The sequence below is a fragment of the Lonchura striata genome, chromosome 14 (assembly GCF_046129695.1).
Source record: "Lonchura striata isolate bLonStr1 chromosome 14, bLonStr1.mat, whole genome shotgun sequence".
Taxonomy (NCBI): domain Eukaryota; kingdom Metazoa; phylum Chordata; class Aves; order Passeriformes; family Estrildidae; genus Lonchura; species Lonchura striata.
The window spans coordinates 6,582,832-6,600,793 of record NC_134616.1 but is presented as its reverse complement, the minus strand read 5'-3'; the positions used below and the strand labels follow the sequence as shown (position 1 = coordinate 6,600,793).

The window sequence follows — 17,962 nt, the reverse complement described above, 5'->3', positions numbered from 1 at the left end:
AGTCTGAGGGCACAGCAGCAGCTCAGAAAAGTTGGGAGGATGGGATGGGACACGGGCAGGACTGCAGGGTTGGGATTTGGGTCTGGTTAGTGACACCCCAGCCAAGATCTTGGCTTGCTTCAGCTGTAATCCCACACTCACCCGTGCCACTGGCTCCTGGCCAGTCTTCTCCCTGTCTGGGGCTATCCATGCCTCACACCTCAGCTCCCACCACCATCCCAGAGACAACGAGGATGGAAGGGTGACCCACTGACCAGCTGGCCCTGGGGATGGAGGGGTGACCCACTGACCAGCTGGAGCATGGGCTCACAGAGCTGCAGAGAGGCCACGTGCAGCCACAGAGGGTCTGCACAGCAGCAGACCATCTTTTAGGAGTTCAAAATAGCTTTGAAATAACAAATATGTCAGAACTAAATGCTTGGTGCCACCTGCAGAAATAAAAGGAGAACTACTCATGCCTGTTTGCTGCTTTTCTGGCAAACAGCTGCACAGAGAAGTGGTACAAGCACAAAGCTGTCCTCTACGTTCAGATTTCATCCTTCTTTCATGGACTATTTTCCTTAAAAGCCTCTGATGCAGTACAGCCCTTCAGAAATCATCCACTATAACACACTGCAGAGTTGAACACTAGAAATGAAATAAGATGCAAGCCTGTGTGGAGTGACTAAATGTAGGATACACCACAGAAGGATGCTATGTAATATCCAATCTGGAATTTGGCACAGTGTGCTATGGCAGAACAGATTAAATCAGGATTTATGAATTCTTCATGTGAGAAGGAGAGTGCATTGATTGCGGACTTAGTTATAGATGGTGGTTTACTTAACACTGGGATCTTGGAAATGGAATAAAAAGACCAATTACCACCTATTTCTGTAATGAGAGGTGAGGGTGGATGTTTCTTTTTGGTTCCCCAGCCAAAACAATGGCTGCATGTCAAAGCTTGTACTTGCAAAGGCAGAGGGTAGAGGACTTGGGTGCTTTGTGTGTCAGTGAGAAAAGGAGTAATCTCATGGACTCCTGAAATAACAGGAGGAGAGACTCGGGTGTAATGACCCTGATTTGGAAATGGTGAACTGGGCTGCTTGGTGCTCTTCTGTGTTCAAGGAAACAAGGTTCAGTATCATTAAAATTCTAACTTTTTTCTTTAGTCTCTCTTCCCAATGGGAACAATCTAGTGAGGCCCTGGTTAATACCTGCTATAAATCAGCTGAACATTCACTTTTCTGACTCGAGCAGGGTCTCCACCCCTTCCATTATCTCTCCTTCTCATGTACAAACATTAAAGCAAAACTCAATTAGAAGTGAGCTAGAATTAAAAACCTGAGCACAATTAAAAACTTGCTTGTTCCCAAAAGCCCTGAACAGAGCAAGTGGGACATTCTGAGGGGCTGCAAAGTACATCCTGCAGCAGGAGTCAGATCCAGGTTTGGATTTAAGCATCTCCTGCTCCCCAGGAATTCCAGACACTCTTTTGGCCATGGCTTGTTTCTGCCCAGAGGAGTGACAGGCTGGATGGGTGCTCCTGGCAGAGAGGATTCCTTGGCCTTTTCTGAGCATGGGTTAGACCCAGGACCTGCACAGGGAGGATTCTGGCAGTATGGATGGTAATGGCATAAATGCCACTGGCTGTCAGGTGTGGTTTTCTTCTTTCAGAAAGGACATTTTGCTGGATGTGTGTTGGGAAGTCTCGTATTTAAGCCTTATTCTCCACAGTCTGAGCAAGGTCTTTGCCCTGAAGTGGGACAAGCACACTTTTTCCTTAAAGAAATGCTAAATCCCCAAATTCTCCTTTACCTAAAACCAGGTTGGGTTTTTCTTTTCTTTTCTGTTTTTTTGGGGGTTTTGGGTTGTTTTCTTCCCCCCCCCCAGAAACTATTTTGGTTGGCACAGCACATCTTGTTCCACTGACTTACAGGGTTTGGGCTTTCACATCCTGGAAATTTGGTATTGCTGTACAGTAAAAAATAAACTCATATTACAAAAATTCTAGGTGATAGTGAATGCCAGCTAGTGTAGAAGAGTGTATTGGAAACCGGCATATACAATATTTATATGTGTGTATATAGATTTTGGGTTGGATATTAGGGAAATTTTTTTTTAATTGCAGGGGTTGTCAGACACCAGAAGGGGCTGCCCAGGGCAGTGGTGGAATCACCATCCCTGGAGCTATTAAAAAATGTGTGAATGTGGCTCTTGGAGACATGGATTAGTGATGAACTAGGCAGTGCAGGGTTAACAGTTGGACTCATCTTAGAGGTCTTTTCCAACTTTAAAAATTCCAACCTCTATGATTCTCTCTCCAGGCATCTGGTGAAAATGAAAAAGTGGCAAAAAGCTTTCATCCCTTAAGCCTGTTTTTCCTATTGACAAGATTGTTTATGTCAATCTTATTTCAGTAATATTTCAAAACAGAAACCTGAATCATATTGAAGCAATTTATATCTTCATTAAGATTTTTAGGATCACTAAAATGCAACTTTTCTCTTGCCTCAAGACTCAATAATTATACAACTGAAAACGGAAATTATTCTGAGAAAGGACCTAAAGAGATCTTTGGGGTGGTAGTATCAGTTTTGCAAAGACACAGTGAAATCCTGTTGCTATTTTTAACAGCCTGCCTCAGCTAAGAAAGGAAAAATATCAGAAGATGTAGAAAATGTTAAGAGGAAGTACTGCAGAGTGAACCCAGAGGATTGCTCAGAGAGGAAATGACTCAGGCAGTTGCTAAGTAAAGGCAGCTGCCTATTTACAGAGGAATTCAAAGAGTTAAAGGAGAAATTCCCAAACAAAATATCCTCGTCAGACTGTGGATGACATGAGGATGCACTTAGAATAAACGTGTCTGAATGAAACCATGGAATTGCCTGAGGTTTGCCATGAGGGGCAGGGATAAAACAGCCACAGCCTTGGGCAGAATCAGAAGGCACAGGACAAACCCCTCCAGCCTCAGCAGGCACTGCTGTGCTGTGGTGTGGGTGAAGGAATCCCTCTGGCAGCCTGGGCAGGAGCCCTGCCATGGCCAGCCCCTTTTCCCAGCAGGATAGCGAGGGTGGGTTGAGACAGACTTGTGGAACATCCAACTGCTCTGGCCTTCATCCTTCCATCCTCCAGCAGGCTCCCATCCTCCTTTATCTCCCTTTGAAGGCCACTTGCAGGTCCAGTCTGGAGGACCTTGAGGTGGGAAGGCATGGCTCCTTTTTCCAGCTTGTAAACGGGGACTCGCTGGGATCTGCTGGCAGTGTGTGAGTGCTGCATGCCCTCTGCACAAGAGAGAGCATCCCCAGCATCTTCAAGGCAGGCCACAGGGCAGCATTTCTGTCTCCCAGGATCTACCTCTGCATGGTTCCTTTTCCTTTTCTTCCCACCAGATACGTGTGGTTAACTAGCTGCAACAGAGAGAAAACAAAGGCCCTGCTTCCCATTCACATCCAGTACCTGTGACTAATGAGCAAAATAACTTCCTTCAAGTAAAAAGACTCCCAGCATTGCTCGTTAATAAAATAAAACCTTGTAATAAAATCACAGCCTGTAAGATGTGTTACAGAGAATGTATCTCAGCAGCTTTTGGGAGAAGCAAAGGCTGGTGTGACTGGTCAGTGTCCTGTTGGGTCCCTGTGTGCACAAGGTCTAGTGCGAGGGAGCAATTAATATCCACTTAAGGGAGCAATGAGTCTCAGCCTGTTGTCTGTAACTGCAAAGCTTTTCCACAGTTGTTGTTCACGTCTATGAAAATGTTATTATTGCTTTAAGAAGTTCCCCAGCTGCAGGGAATGAGAAAAGCAGTGATGATGTGACACACAGAATTCAAGCCGTGGAGAAAATCTCAGCTATGGCACTTCTCTATTTGAGTTTCTGTATGTTGGGGGTTAGGATTTTTTAGGGAATTTCTTCACATTTGTTGGCAGGAAGATGGAAAATAGCGATCAAGGGACAAAGGACGAAGCCCTTGACATACCCTTGAAATGCTTGTGGGGGAGAGGCGGGAGCGGGGTTGTTTCGGCAGTTTCTTCACCGGGGGTGGTCGGAGGGCACTGTCGGGGTTCGGGGCGCTGGGTGCGTGTCCGCTGCTCGGGGGGAACGCGGCGCTGCCAACGCCGCTCCCGGGCCGGGCGGGCGGCCACGGACAGCGCCGGCTCCGGCTCGCAGGGCCGGGAGCTTCCCTCCGGGCGGCAGCACTGAGCGTAGGAAGGGTAAATAATATAAATAGTACAAAAATAATGTACAAAGTGCACAGGCGCGGCGCTTGCCAGGGCCCCGCGCTGCAGCAGCGCCGCCTTTGGCATGCAGTACCGCGGGCTGCCACCAGGCGGCGCCACGAAGCCTCGAACGCGCGCAGCTGCTGCTGCTGCCGCCACGGAGATCAGATCTTCTGCGTTTCCAAACCTTTTGTTGTTTCCTTTGTATAATCTATATGTACAAAAGTCGCATTTCTATTTTCAAGCCCCTATTGTATCTGTATTTGTAGGACCAAACCAAAAAATGCGGCCCGGAGACATAAAGATTCTAAGAAGCGTGAGCGCAGGAGCAGGGATGCTGTCAGACCCCAAGCTGGGGCCCGGCAGGACAGGAGGGCATTGTCCGGTTCTCTTTGGGCATCACCTCCTGCCCGGGGCTCCTCCCAGCCCCTCGCCCAGTGCGAAGAGACAGCAAAGGTGGCTGATAAATATTGAAGTGGTACAACCCCCCTGCACCGGGAATAATGTGCTTTGACTCTGTGCTGCAGAGGGTTGAATAAATTGTTTTTATTAAGCTAAATTATATTACATTAATACTATACTAGAACTATATCATACTAAAAACTATATCATACTAAAGAAAACCCTGTGACTGTCTCCTGACGACACAGCTTTGACCCACCTTCATCAGTGTCCAATTAACAAATCACTCTTTGGTAAATAATCGCCATAACACATTCCACATGTGCTAAACAACAGGTGTTGTGAATAGAGATAAGAATTGCTTTCTTCTTTCTCTGAGCTTTCTCACTGCGTCTCACAACTTCCCAGGAAAAATCCTGGGAGAGAGAATCAAGTCTCTCTCTGTTCAGAGAATGTGAATACCACAGATGAGGGTTTATTCTGTCATGCTTGTGACAAGTTCCTTCAGCAGGTTCCTTCAGCTGGGGGTCCTGCCCACGGGACAGCTCCAGGGTTGTTTGTGGAGCAGCAGTTCCTTCCCTCAGCCTGGAACATCTCTGCTGGACAGAGGTGGAGACCACCAGGAGCGAGCCTGTGGTGAGGGAAGGGCAGGAGGAAGAGGAAGAGGAAGAGGAAACCAGCATGGTGGCAGGGTTGTACAGGGAAAACACAAGGCTGGGAATGGGACAGAGACAAACAGAAAATACAGGGACAAGAAAAAGGAGAGAGGAACAGCAAATGAGGGGGGAAAGGGAGCAGGACAGATAAAGAACCTTAGAATAATTTAGGCTGGAAAAGAGTTTTGAGATCATCCAAATCCAACCATTAATCGGGCACTGCTAAACTCACCACTAAACCACTTCACCTGAATAGAGTGAAGAGGAGAAGTTAAGAGTAAGGCCAGTTGGAGTAAAGCCTGAACAGCACAATAATAATTTTTAAGTGTTTCTAAGGGTGGGTCAAGCTTTGGTGCTTAATTTTTTGTGTGTGTGTGTGTTTTTTTTTTTTTCCCCTTGAAATATATTAGATTATTTTTAATGCTACACTTTAATATTAGATTTAGGAAGATCCAGGGGTTTGAAGCTCATTTTATGGCAGAATTTTGCTAAGCTCAGGAAAATGTGATGGAAGCTGATGTTAGTTACAAGGAATATTTCAGGGTTCTTTAGAAGGTATGAATGTGTATTAGCCTTGTGACTACTGTTGTAAGTAATGTTACAACTGAGATTAGGATTAAGGAATTGAAAAAAGCACCAGGATGAACAGAAATTAGAGCAGGTTGCTTCAAAGTCTGAAAAATTTCTATTGCTAAACAAAACAAACAGCTACAAAAATAATTAAATTGGAGAAGGAATTGTGTTTCTTGCCACTCTCAAATTTAACTTTAGAAGGAAAGAACTGAGAAGTCTGGCTAAGTTAAAACCTGTTGTGCTATCTCCTTTTCCTTTCTATTTTCTAAAGCTCGTTTGAGGGGATCTTTCTTTCCCCTTATTTATTTTCATAAAGTTTCTATAAAGGTATAACAGAATTGGCTAAGTTCATTCTGTAAAATCAGAAAGCTGAGTTTTACCACTGGGTCTTCTAAGTAGCATAAGCAAATAAAAGATGTAAAAGTACTCTGAAGAAAGAAAGCATGACATGAAACAAACATTTATTTAAAAGACTGTACAGACAAATTAAACAGATCTCACAACTCCTGTGAGGCACAGGAGTAAAATACTTAAAACACAGAAGCCAGTGAAAACACCAGATATTGCTAGAATACCTAAATACTAAAATGAAAATGTATGCTGGAGGAATTAGAAAACTCTAAAATAAATGAATAAAGCACTTTTTATTTATTTAAAGTGCTAGTGAAGTCTTAATTGCTTGAATAGTATGCTATTTAAAGTAACACATCAATGTCTATTCTTTCAAATTTAGATTATGTAAATTGAAGCCACTGTCAGCTTCAGTCAGGGTCCTGTTTACAAAGCTAAGGTTGAATTCAGGAAGTCAAGTATTTAAATTTGCCTTACATTTTCTCTGTAGTTAATGGTGTCCATGGCACTAAAGTTTGGACAATTGATCCACCCCAGGTTGGGTATGAAAATGTCTATAGCAAAGCATTTAGCTGCAGTACAGTGTTTGAATCCTTTTACTTATGAGCTTAGGTTTGATGGCAGGGTGAAAGGCTTGGGATTTTGGTTTTTTCCTGTTTGGTTGCAGAACAACAGGACTATTCTTTGAGGCAAGTGATGAACAAAGACCCTGGAAACCATCTTTACCAAGAGAATCCAGTTATTTTGTTGTTATATGGATACCCTTTTAAAAAGAGAACGACAAAGACAGGATTAAACCAGACTTCAGTAATATAAAAGCCTCCTAAGGCTTGAGGAGGGTTTCATTGTGGCTACTCAGACAATTTGACCCAAATAAGAATAAATTTAAGTGAAGTGAAGAAGTATCCACAAAGACTTCAGATACAAACGAAGAAGCCATTGTTGCTCCATGAAGCAAAAATGCAGTAGACTTGTGTTAAGAGCTGTACTTCAGACAGCTTCCTCTTCTGTCTGAATACCAAGAAATCAATATTTCATAATTATTCCTCCAGTCTCTTGAGAGAGTTGCCTGGGAGAAAAGAGCCTGGGGCTGTCACGAGAAGAGTTCTTCAGTTAAACTTCCGTGATTATTCTGTGAGAGAAAAGAATACTCTTTCCCTATAAAAGACACTGCTTCCCTCCCTGTCCCCACCCCCATGGTCCCCCAATACATAATGCATATTTTATCTCCTTGAAATGGCTAGAGTCATGGAATATCTCAAGTATGAAGGGATCCATAAGGATCATCAGGTCCAACTACCTACCATTAAACTGTATGGCTAAGAGTGACCCTCAAACCCTGACAGGCTTGGTGCCTTGGCCACTTCCCTGGGTCACTGGACTAGTGACCAACCACTCTCTCAGAGAAGAACCTTTTCCTGGTGTCCAAGCTGAGCTTCCCTCAATGCAGCTTCACTCTATTTCCTCATATCCTGTTGCTGGTCATCAGAGGGAGATCAGCACCTGCTCCTCCTCTGCTTCTCCCTAGAGGAAGTTGTAGGCTGTGATGAAGACACCCTTCAGCCTTCTTTTCTCCAAACTGAACAAGCCAAGCATCCTCAGCTGCTCCTCAGAGGTCTTGTCCTTGAGACCTTTTGCAGACTTTGTCTCACAGGTGACTCCAGGACTGTAACAGTGTGATGTCCTTGCACTGAGGCATCCCCAACTGCCCCACAGTGCCCAAGGCCTCACCAGTGCAGTGCAGAGTGAGACAATCAGCTGGAAATGCTGTGCTTGATGTACCCCAGGTTGTGGTTGGCCCTTTTGGCAGCCAGGGCACCCTGCTGACTTATCTCCAGTTACACTCACCCTCAGCAATGCATCCTATTGATATGGCAGAACTTCGTAAAGGATGTGAAAATCTGTAAACACTAGTACAACTGATGCAAACACAGTATGTCATATCCACTTTTTTTGAAAAAAAATCAAACCAACAAACCCTAACCCTGTAAAACACAAGAGCACATGAGATTAGTTTAAAAAAGTAAAAATACAAAACTGTTGTACTAAATCAGTAAATTGTATATCCTTCAGTATATTTCAGTTTAGAGATCTCCCAGGAAAGAAAGAACCTGGCAAAGTAACAGTAAAGTGAGAACAACTATGACTAACCCTATCTATTTCTGAACTGTAAGTAGAAGTCTCTACAAATCAATCCTTCTATTCACACTACTTCATTGCAGACCATTCGCCCACTCCACTGTCACTACTTCTTAAATTTATGTACAACTACCATCAAAGTATGCTGCTCTCATGTATGCACTTGGGGAAGTCCACATACTGTGTTTTAACTCTGTGCAGTTTCCTTTCAACTCCATAGGAATTGCTCTGAACAGGGCACACAGCATGTGACCACTGTGACATTTAAAACAGTAGAACCCAGAATTTGTGCTACAAAACATGCATAACACACTATTGCATTTGGAGCATGGAGACTGTCTTCTATTATTGCTATCTCAGAGACCAAATCCCTGTAGTTCAGCTAGCAGAATCTGCTCTTTACATAATTTCAGGGGCAGGTGGTCCACATTCTGTCTGCTGTTGGCAGATGTTAATTTGACTATGTAACATTAAAATGGGGGACTATCTCCTGAACCTGGCTTCAGTTTTAGGACTATGTTCAGTAAATCACTCATGTACTTTGTGGCAGACTTAGGAAAGGAATGGTGATATATGTGATTTGGCCAGCAAAATTGCATCATGTGGATTTATTACTATTGCCAGCATTTGGCAAAGTTCTTGGAGCAGAGACTTGGAGCTTCCCTGTTGTTCCCATCTAACAAGCCAAATTCCTAACATCACCACTCTAACATAATAGTGGAAAGAAACTTGGGCTAAAAGAGAAAGGAGTGTAAACAAGCAGTTCCTGTGTCCCAGAGTTAGTGAAAAGAATATTTAACACTTGAGATCAATTTAGGCTACAAAGGTTGGTCACAAAACTGGGATTATAAATGATAAATTTCAATTCCAGTTCTGTAAGTGGATCACTGCCATCCTCCCCATTGCAAGAACTGTTGTTACATTACGTGAAACAAAGGGAAGACATACGGGAAGTGATCTACTCCAGATGCTTTAGTCAGGGCTCTTTTGGCACACAGGGAACAAGAAAACAAACTGGCCTGAAGTAAATCTTATTTGAAAATTGCCTATTAAAAGCCAGAGAAATAGAAAGTTTTGGTTGAGGGAGGACAATGACACTAAAGCTCAATGGTTCTGGTGAAATACATCATTTTTAGTTGACACTGCTCTTTATGCATGTTCCTGAACTTTCCTATGCTCCAGTGGAGGATATGCCTGCAAGATTTTGGCTGTAGAAACCAGGAACAGAGGACATGCAGAATGGCTGATGTGCAGTCTGTGCACATAGGGCTCTGGGATATATCATGCATGTTTCCTAGAGAACCACAGTGTCATTGGCCAGCCATAAAGCCTAGGAGGACCACTAATACAGTTCACTTCAGCCTTGTTCTTAAGTCAATTAGTCTTTTGACCATGAAAATAATAACCTGTTAGGACGTTAAAGCATGACAAAATACATAATTTTTAGAAATTCATACATAGCCAGCACCTTTCCAAGTTTTAAGTCAAGTTTTAGTAAATCAAAACCCATATGTGTCCTTAATGCATTGATTTTCTGTATAACAAGTCTCATTTTCCCTGAACATTGCCTGTTTAAAAAGAGTTCCATTGGATACCCAAACCTACCCACTCTTATGAGATTGGAAAACAAATTGTTCTTTAGTGAAATGAACAGACAGTCTGCTATTTCAGCACTTCAAATAGTCTCCTGCTATCAGGAGAAAACAGAATAATCTTTTAGTAACATCTGTTTTTTAAAAAGAGAACATAAAAGCATTTTGTGGTAATCACATTTGATCAATAGAAATAGCCTGACATTTAGGATACTTGCACAAAGAATTGCAGTTTGTTTAGGAGTACAAAAGATGGAACAATTGAAATGTTAAACTGTAGCACCAGTAATATTTACTTTCCTAAAACCAAATCCTATAGACTGGAAGGAACTTAGAGCAGGAACATTGTGCTTACATTGCATTTAAATAGAAGCAATGAGACGGTCATACTTGAGTCTGCAATTCAGTCAAGTCTGGGCAAATTTGCCATTCTACTGGAAAAGTACTGGGACAGGTCACACAGCTTGTCAATCTTCTGGATTTCATTCATCCTGTTTCCTCTTGGGCTTTTTGGGATTCCGAGATCGGCTCTTTGCTTTGCAGAGGGGACATATGGGGGCGTTCCGATGGATTTGTTGGTGACACGACAAACATGCCTGAAATGCAATTGCAGCCTCTTGTTACAAACATCAGAGTGGCCTTGGTACACAGGTTATTGAGCACCACACTCTGCCTTACAGCACAGACAAAAACAAGGCTCCTTGCCTTCCTCTCCTTGCAAAGGAAAACTGCCGCTGCATTCTATACAATCTCGGCATGTGGTTTGTAATTTCAGGCTTACTGAAAAACAGGAGCATCTCATTGAAGTAAAACTACATTTCTGCAGACACGTGGCTCATACATGTATCAGTAACTTCAAATTCTATTTTGCATTAAAGGTTGCAGTGGTATTTTAAAGGTGTTTACCTGCCTAATAGCTCACTGAGTCAGAGAAGTTACAGTGATGGCCAACTGCAATGTCACAGAATTGAAGGCAGGAGCAGGTGGTTGGATGAATTCCACATATTTAACACAAGGTACAGAACTCTTCCCTTTTGCTCCAGACTAAGCCCTGTAATTTATGTTTGACTGAAGCCTATTACTTGCAGAAATGCTTTCAATTGCCAAACTACAGACAGTAAGTATATTACTTTGGTGTGTACGTACATCGGTTTACCTTCTTAGTGACTCTTTGGAACCTGGGTGGGATGAATACCCCTATGTAACTACTTAACTCTTCTCACTACATAAGGAGCTGAGTGAAACTGTCACTTAAGTGCCTGTGGTTCTGTTACATTAATCCACATGTTACTCTTGAAGATCCCAAGTACAGAAGCAATCACCTTTCCTGGTAATTTACACCATTGGTAATTTCCCTCATAAAATATGTGCATTGCTTTTAATATGACTCCATATGACATTAACTAAGAGCCACTACTTTTTCTTTTGCACAGATTTTTTTCTCTTTCTTACATGCCTTGCTCTCACGTGAAACACAAGAGGAGTGGGAATTTCTACATCTCTGCTGAGGGTGACTCTTAAGTCCTAAAAGATTCTTATCTTTAAACCTTGATGACTGGTGCTACTACTTCAGTTTACTTCTTGCTCTTGTTTTGAACCACTGCAAGGAAAATCAGAATTAGGACACATAATTTTTCCTTTTTTGCAAATATCACTTTTTGCAAACAATCACTTTCTAAACAGAATGCATTCCAGTGACAAAAGAGAAAACCCAGCACATGCCATCTCCTGACCTTCATTGGAGGTGGCTGCTGTCTGAAAGTTGCTGTCTGTCTGGTATCTTGCTTCCTGGCCACCTGCAGCTGTTGGGCAGCTGCTGCAGCTGCAGCCAGAGACTCTGGGATGGGAGGCTCCTGTGGTTCTGTCTGCCACTCTGCTTTCTGCTTTTCAAAGTAGCTAGACAAAAGAATGACAAACAAAAAATGTAACCACCTTCTGAAGTGTTTCATTAGTCTGTAAAGGATATTTGGTGTTAAAATACAGTGGATCACATTTCTCTATCATGTTCCTCCACTAGAGTCAAACTGCCAAATTGCCTACACATTGACTAGTTCATAAATAGAGTATGTGGTGTTTTGTTCTGCATTTCTACACTTCCAGATTCCAGACTGGATGTAAATCTAGTAAGATGAAAAATAGACAGCATGTATAGAAGAAAAATAGGAAACACCTTCAGATGCACCTCTGTCAAACAGCTTTTCTATTTTATTCTGTTAAAATTAATAACTTTTGTACACAACTGATTAATAAGCAGATTAACACATTCTTTGCACTGTCAAGGTGTTTGGAATGTAAAACAACATTCCTATAGAAATACAAAGAAAATCTTGAAAACTGTGTGCCTGTGAAAACTATGTTAATTTTACTGGGCAATAAGATCAATACACGCTTATTAAAACATCCTTTGCATTTGAAACTGGTCTGTTAAAAAAAGAACATTGTTCTTTGACTAGAAGCTAATTCTGCCATTGCTCTGCCTAGGTTATACATAAAAATGAGACAGTGATTTATTATCCAAATTCATTCCACATCTCAGGGAAACTTGTTGACAGTCACAGGTATTTGGCTAAAAGCCACTGTCATGTGCAGGCTGCAAAAAGTAAAAATCTGATTAGCAGCACAACCCAACTCAAGAATACCTGGTTTGTATCCCTGTTGTGTATTGCCTCCTACTATTGCTTGCTAAAGAAGTAATTTTCAGGGAAAAATAAAAATAGAGAAAGAGCAACATATGGTATAAAACCTAGAAGGCCAACAACCATCCTTAAATGTTTGCACGTGGTATGTAGAATTTGCAGCTTGGAATAACCTAATTTTAACTTGAAACAAATTCAGACTGAATGTTATCAAATAGATGTCCTCCACATCCTTTTTTGTCAACTTTTGTTTTTCATGCTTACCTCTTGGGTTTTTTTTTTCTCCACCTACCAACAAAATTAAAATGAGAAAATGACTAGTAGAATTGAAAGGAAGCATAAAGCCAGATAATGTTTGCTTTGGAGACTTACTCAAGGGACAGCTTCTCTTCCTCTTCACATAGGTCAGGCAGCCTCTGCAAGCCCAGAGTCATTCTCAAGGCATCTACGTGCTCCTTTAGGGGCTTGTACTCCTCGTGGAGCCGGCGAGTAGATTCCAAGAGCTTGTTAAGATCATTCTCAGACTGTTTGATAGTATTCTCCATCTGAAACAGGAGGTTGGGCATGTTTTTAAAGAACTGCTCCTCTCCTACTGAGCAACAGGTTGTACCAGAAAGATTTTTCTTACTCAAGTTGAAAGAGATTTGAGACAATGCAATAGTAAAGCAAAGACTTAAGGTATTGGGAGGATGAAAAGTGGGCAAAGAAGAAGCAACAGAAAGTGATATATGAGATGTATTTTCATTTTAAAAAGTGCACTCAACCTATAGGAACTTCTGAACAACAGAAAAAGCAGAGAAAGGCTACAATAAAGTCGGCAAGTGAGGAGCTATGGAAAACTCTCAAGACATATTAAAAAAAAGCTTGAAGTAGCATAAACTAATTTTCTGTGTTTCAAAGATACCTGAACAATGACTGGCAGAAGTTAACAAACAAGCTAAGGAAAGGTTTCTGCTTCTCTTACTGCAGCAGGTGGGAAAAGGAGCAGGGAAAAAGACAGCCTGACTGCACAAAGAGAGGAGGATGAAACAGAGGCTGAGGTTATGCAGCTGGACAGGGGAGCAGACATTTGAAGTCATAAATAAATGGAGTCTGCACATCCAGTACATAGCTTGTACTTTTTCACTCATTGGAGCTTTTTTTGCTGGTGCAACACAGATACCTTCAGAGCTAAAAACCCCATATAAGTGCCCTAATATGACATTAAAAATTTATTTAAAAATATATTCCCTATTTAGCCCCTCTAATTAGCTAATCTTTCCTATTTATAAATTGTTTTTTCTCTTACTTGTATTAATTCCCTTCAAGCTGGTGCTTCTTGATGTTTGGTGATTCCACTCTGGGAAGAAGGTCAGCTCTTACTATGAACTTAACAAACACTATGTATTTTCTCAAAATCTTCTAGTCCCACCTAGATGCCAAAGTTTCTGTTTCTTGGTGCTAAATGAGAAAAGACTAACAGGAAGAACTGCTTTCTATGGTACAGCTGGAGTTGTATCCTTGTGGCTACCGGTGAAGTCATAGCCACAACAGGCTTGGTTATCTTATCTATCCTATTGGTGCAACAGCTTATTATGCCAACATTACAAAATATCCTGCCCTAACAAAGGGAAAAAACAGTTATCCTGAGGTAAATTTACTTTGTGCTCTCTGTAGGATCCTAGGATGGTGCTGTAAAGTGCACATTATTGGACCAGATGGTTCACTCATGTGCACAATTCCACAAGCTGTGGGATGATTCATGTGCAGCTGTGTCTTAGTCAGACTGTCTGAGCAGGGCTGTCACATACCACATTAATGTCAGCGTGGATCAGTCGCAGCTCCTCCACGTGAGCCATCTTTTCCTGCAGCAGCAGGTCCATTTCCTGCTTATATTCTTTCAGGTGCCTTTCCTCAGACTCCAGGGCTTCAAATTCTGCTTTCAGTCTTGCCTTTATTTTTTCCATCTGTAAAGTCTTATTCCTGAATCCCAGTGATAATTAAAAAGACAGAGAGACAACAGTAAGTCACTGACAGATATTTTTGTGAGGTGTCATTTTATATGGGATTAGATAGATGAAAGAAGGCAGCAATAGACAAGAATGAGACTAAATGTGTCTGAGGGAAGATGAGGTACAAGGAGAATACTGAATTCTAATGCCAGCTCTTTTGCTGAGCTTTTCAGTGGTAAGAGAATTATTTACTGAATCATGAAATTAATAGAATGTTGTCACGTTTAAACAGAGCGTGGCAGAAAGCAGGGTCAGTCACTTGGACAATTAATTATGGCTACATAATCCAAGTGTCATAGCCAGTAATATGATCTGGGTTCCTCCACCTCTCACTACAGGAGTTTATAAAGCTGCAAGAGATAAGAACAGTATAATAAAAAACTTCTACATACAATATGTATTCAGAGGCAGGTGGTCAGGCAGGAATAATATGAATGAAGGAAATTTAAAACAGAACAATTACAAAATTCCTGTTTCCTCTCTTGTATTTATGACGTGTCTGCATCTCTCATCAGTAAATTCACTCTTACTCTCTTTTATCTCCTCCCAGTCAGAACATGGAATCTTTAGGTATTTACCTAATTTTATGACTGGGTTATTTCTGTGGAATTTTTTAATGCATATAAATAGGCATGTGCATATATGTTTGGATTGTGGGCATACGATGGACTTACTGAAAGAAGTATTCCCTTGACTACAAATTATATGTATTTATCTATAGATACAGATATGGATATAGAGATCAGATTCCAGATTAAAAATCAGATTCTCACATCCCTTCAAAACCCAGCTAAACTGTATCATAATACACAATAGAAATCAACTACACAAATGGGCAAGTTCTTTGATTTTGTTCATGAAGACTTTGTTTCCCTCTGTCTGTAGAATACATGAAATGCAGATTAAAATAAAGTCTGCTAAATCTATCAAAGTTGAATCTGTAAACATAAGGAAATCTCTTGTTTATCTCGAAGGAAATTCTTCACAGAATGCAAGCTTTGACTTTGTAAATAGGTTTATTTGATCAGATTTTGTTAAAGGTGACTCAAAATGGACAACAATGTTGCAAGTACGATGGCTTTTTGACACAGATCTTTTTTTTATTTAAAATACTCTCAGGTAACTTGCTTGATATTTCATTGCACACTAAAGCTAAACATGACCTTTGCTCTACCTTATACCACAAAATAATAGCAAAAATCTGTCAAGTGCACTTAATATATCACCTTTGAATATGTTATCCAAAAACTGAATGCATTGTGAATTTCCAAATACAGGATACCACTCTCACTGAAAAATTAATTTAAATTGTTGCAGTAATTGGACCACACACTGTAGTAGGCCACACTTAGATCTGTTTTCTAAAACAGAGCTTCTCTATCATTTGAATACAAAGTCATTGTCTTTACACTGTCTCATCTCTTTCTACAAATAGTTTGGAGATACCAGACAGACAAATATTTTTGCTTGATCTTTGTTCACCTTTGTGGTATTGTGTGAAGAAGGCTGAGGCCCATACTCTGCTGTCTAATTCACTTATTCCATGGATGAAATGTTCTTCTTAGAGATGCTGTAACCAGCCAGAAGTCCCTGTGATCACCTGGGAGCTGGGATTCCTCGCCAGCCCTCTCCTCTCTCTCCCTCCTAGCCCGTCTCTGGCTGTCATGTCCCATACGTTTCTCATGGCTCTGGGGTTTTGCAGTCAGCATGCCTTCCACCTCCCAGCTGCATTCAAAACCATTCTTCTCTCTAACGTCTTTTGGCTTTTGGCTGCACCACTTCCAACTAAACAGACAGCTCAGGCCTAATCCTGAAAATCGGTGCCCTGAACCAAGGAGTGGAAATGCCGCACCTAAAGTTATGAAGAACATTCCTGATGCGGGCATGTGCTCTACCCTGCCTGGCTTTTAGTGAACCCCCTCTTCCAAAGCATCCTGCAAATCACCCTATAAAGGACGCTATATACAAATTCCCGGTGTTTTGCACTGCAGGAACCGCAGCCCGAGGCAGCTCGGGGCTTGTGGCAGGAGGGACGATGAGAAAGCCCCGGTGCGGGGTGTCCCCATCCCCGGGGATCTCCGCGGGCTCCCTCGGCCGCTCCCGGCCCTTGGCCGAAGGGCAGGGCAGGGACAGAGAAGCCGCTGAGGCTCAGCCTTTCCCCCTCATCCCGCACGGATTCACCGCTCCCCGGAGGGCCCTACCGCCGCCCTCCGCGGACGTAAGGCTGGATGGATGGATGGATGGATGGATGGATGGATGGATGGATGGATGGATGGATGGATGGATGGATGGATGGATGGATGATGGATGGATGGATGGATGGATGGATGGATGGTTGTCCTGCACCCCGTGGGGCTCTGCCGGTGCCTGCAGCGCTGCCCAACCCAGTTCTGCCCGAGCCTTCGGATTTGGGTGTCACTCTGCTTTCCTTGCATCCCCCGCTTCCTTCTCAGCCCGACAAGACTCCTGCCCGGGAGCGAGTGGGGCAAACTAACAGGTTCAGAGCCTCATGGATACGAAATACTAATTCAAACGACTTAAAAACAAACAAACAAGCAAGCAAGCAAACAAGCGAAGAGCGCAAACCCCACGCCAGCCGCGGCCCGACACCACTCCCCCCGGCTGCGCTGGGGCCGCTCGGTCCTTCCCACCCGCGCACTCCGCCTTCCCCTGTAATCACTCGGGGCTGCGCTCTGCAAATGCACGACCATTACCGCCCTTCACTACGCATTCCAGCGGCGATTCCCGGCAGCAGATGCTCCCTCCCTGCTTAGGAAAATGTGTTTTGAGCTCTCGTGGTAAACCCAGCGGTAGTTTTCTTTCCCTCAGTGGCACAATAGCTACTTTCAGATCGATGCAACTCCTCCGCTCCCCCGAGGAAAAAGCTGCTTCACGGAACGATGGGGCACAAAGCAAACATACCTGATCTCCTTGATGCTCTCGAGTTTGCACATTATTTCTTGCTCATCTGCCATGCTTTTTACTCACGATTTGCACCTCCCGTGAAACGTGAAAAATGCCAGGGGGAAAAAAAAATAATAACGAAACCAAACCAAAACAAAAAAAATCATACAATAGACACAATGTAGTCACCCCCTCCTCGCATATGGGCTCTGAGCCTGTGCGGCAGACTCTAGTGGGAGCTGTGGGACTTCGAGTCCAGGTTCCTATTGCTGCCCAGGCAGAGAGGCTGCAGAACGACTACAACACCCACAAGGCAGAGCAAAGCTCGCCTGCCCTTCTTCCTGAAACTACATTTTAAAACAATTTGTCACACCTCATTATGCCTGAGGTTGTTAGGAGTGCAAAAAGAGCAGAAGGCTTCCTTCTGAGATCTGTGCAATGTTTAGCATTTCGTTAAAATATGCACTAAAAGACGGGTTCATGATTTTGATTAAAAGCTTCGACAAAAAGGTATGCTGT

General features: G+C 42.6%; 1 protein-coding gene across 3 annotated transcripts in view; it reads right to left on the bottom strand.

The window, feature by feature from the left end:
• Positions 1-4,721: 4,721 nt before the first annotated feature.
• The window catches only part of ZC4H2 (zinc finger C4H2-type containing), a 17,310-nt gene continuing 4,069 nt past the window's right edge, over positions 4,722-17,962 (bottom strand). For 2 of the 3 annotated variants that reach the window (XM_077786503.1, XM_021548450.2), the window contains exons 2-5: positions 14,339-14,510; positions 12,921-13,093; positions 11,646-11,808; positions 4,722-10,508 (exon numbers count right to left, since the gene is read on the bottom strand). In XM_077786503.1, coding sequence (XP_077642629.1) covers positions 10,395-10,508; positions 11,646-11,808; positions 12,921-13,093; positions 14,339-14,494 — 606 coding nt within the window. In that variant the 5' untranslated portion in view covers positions 14,495-14,510 and the 3' untranslated portion in view covers positions 4,722-10,394. Of the gene's footprint in view, positions 10,509-11,645; positions 11,809-12,920; positions 13,094-14,338; positions 14,511-17,461; positions 17,737-17,962 lie in introns of those variants that run through there. The other variant, XM_021548451.2, reaches the window with a different exon arrangement.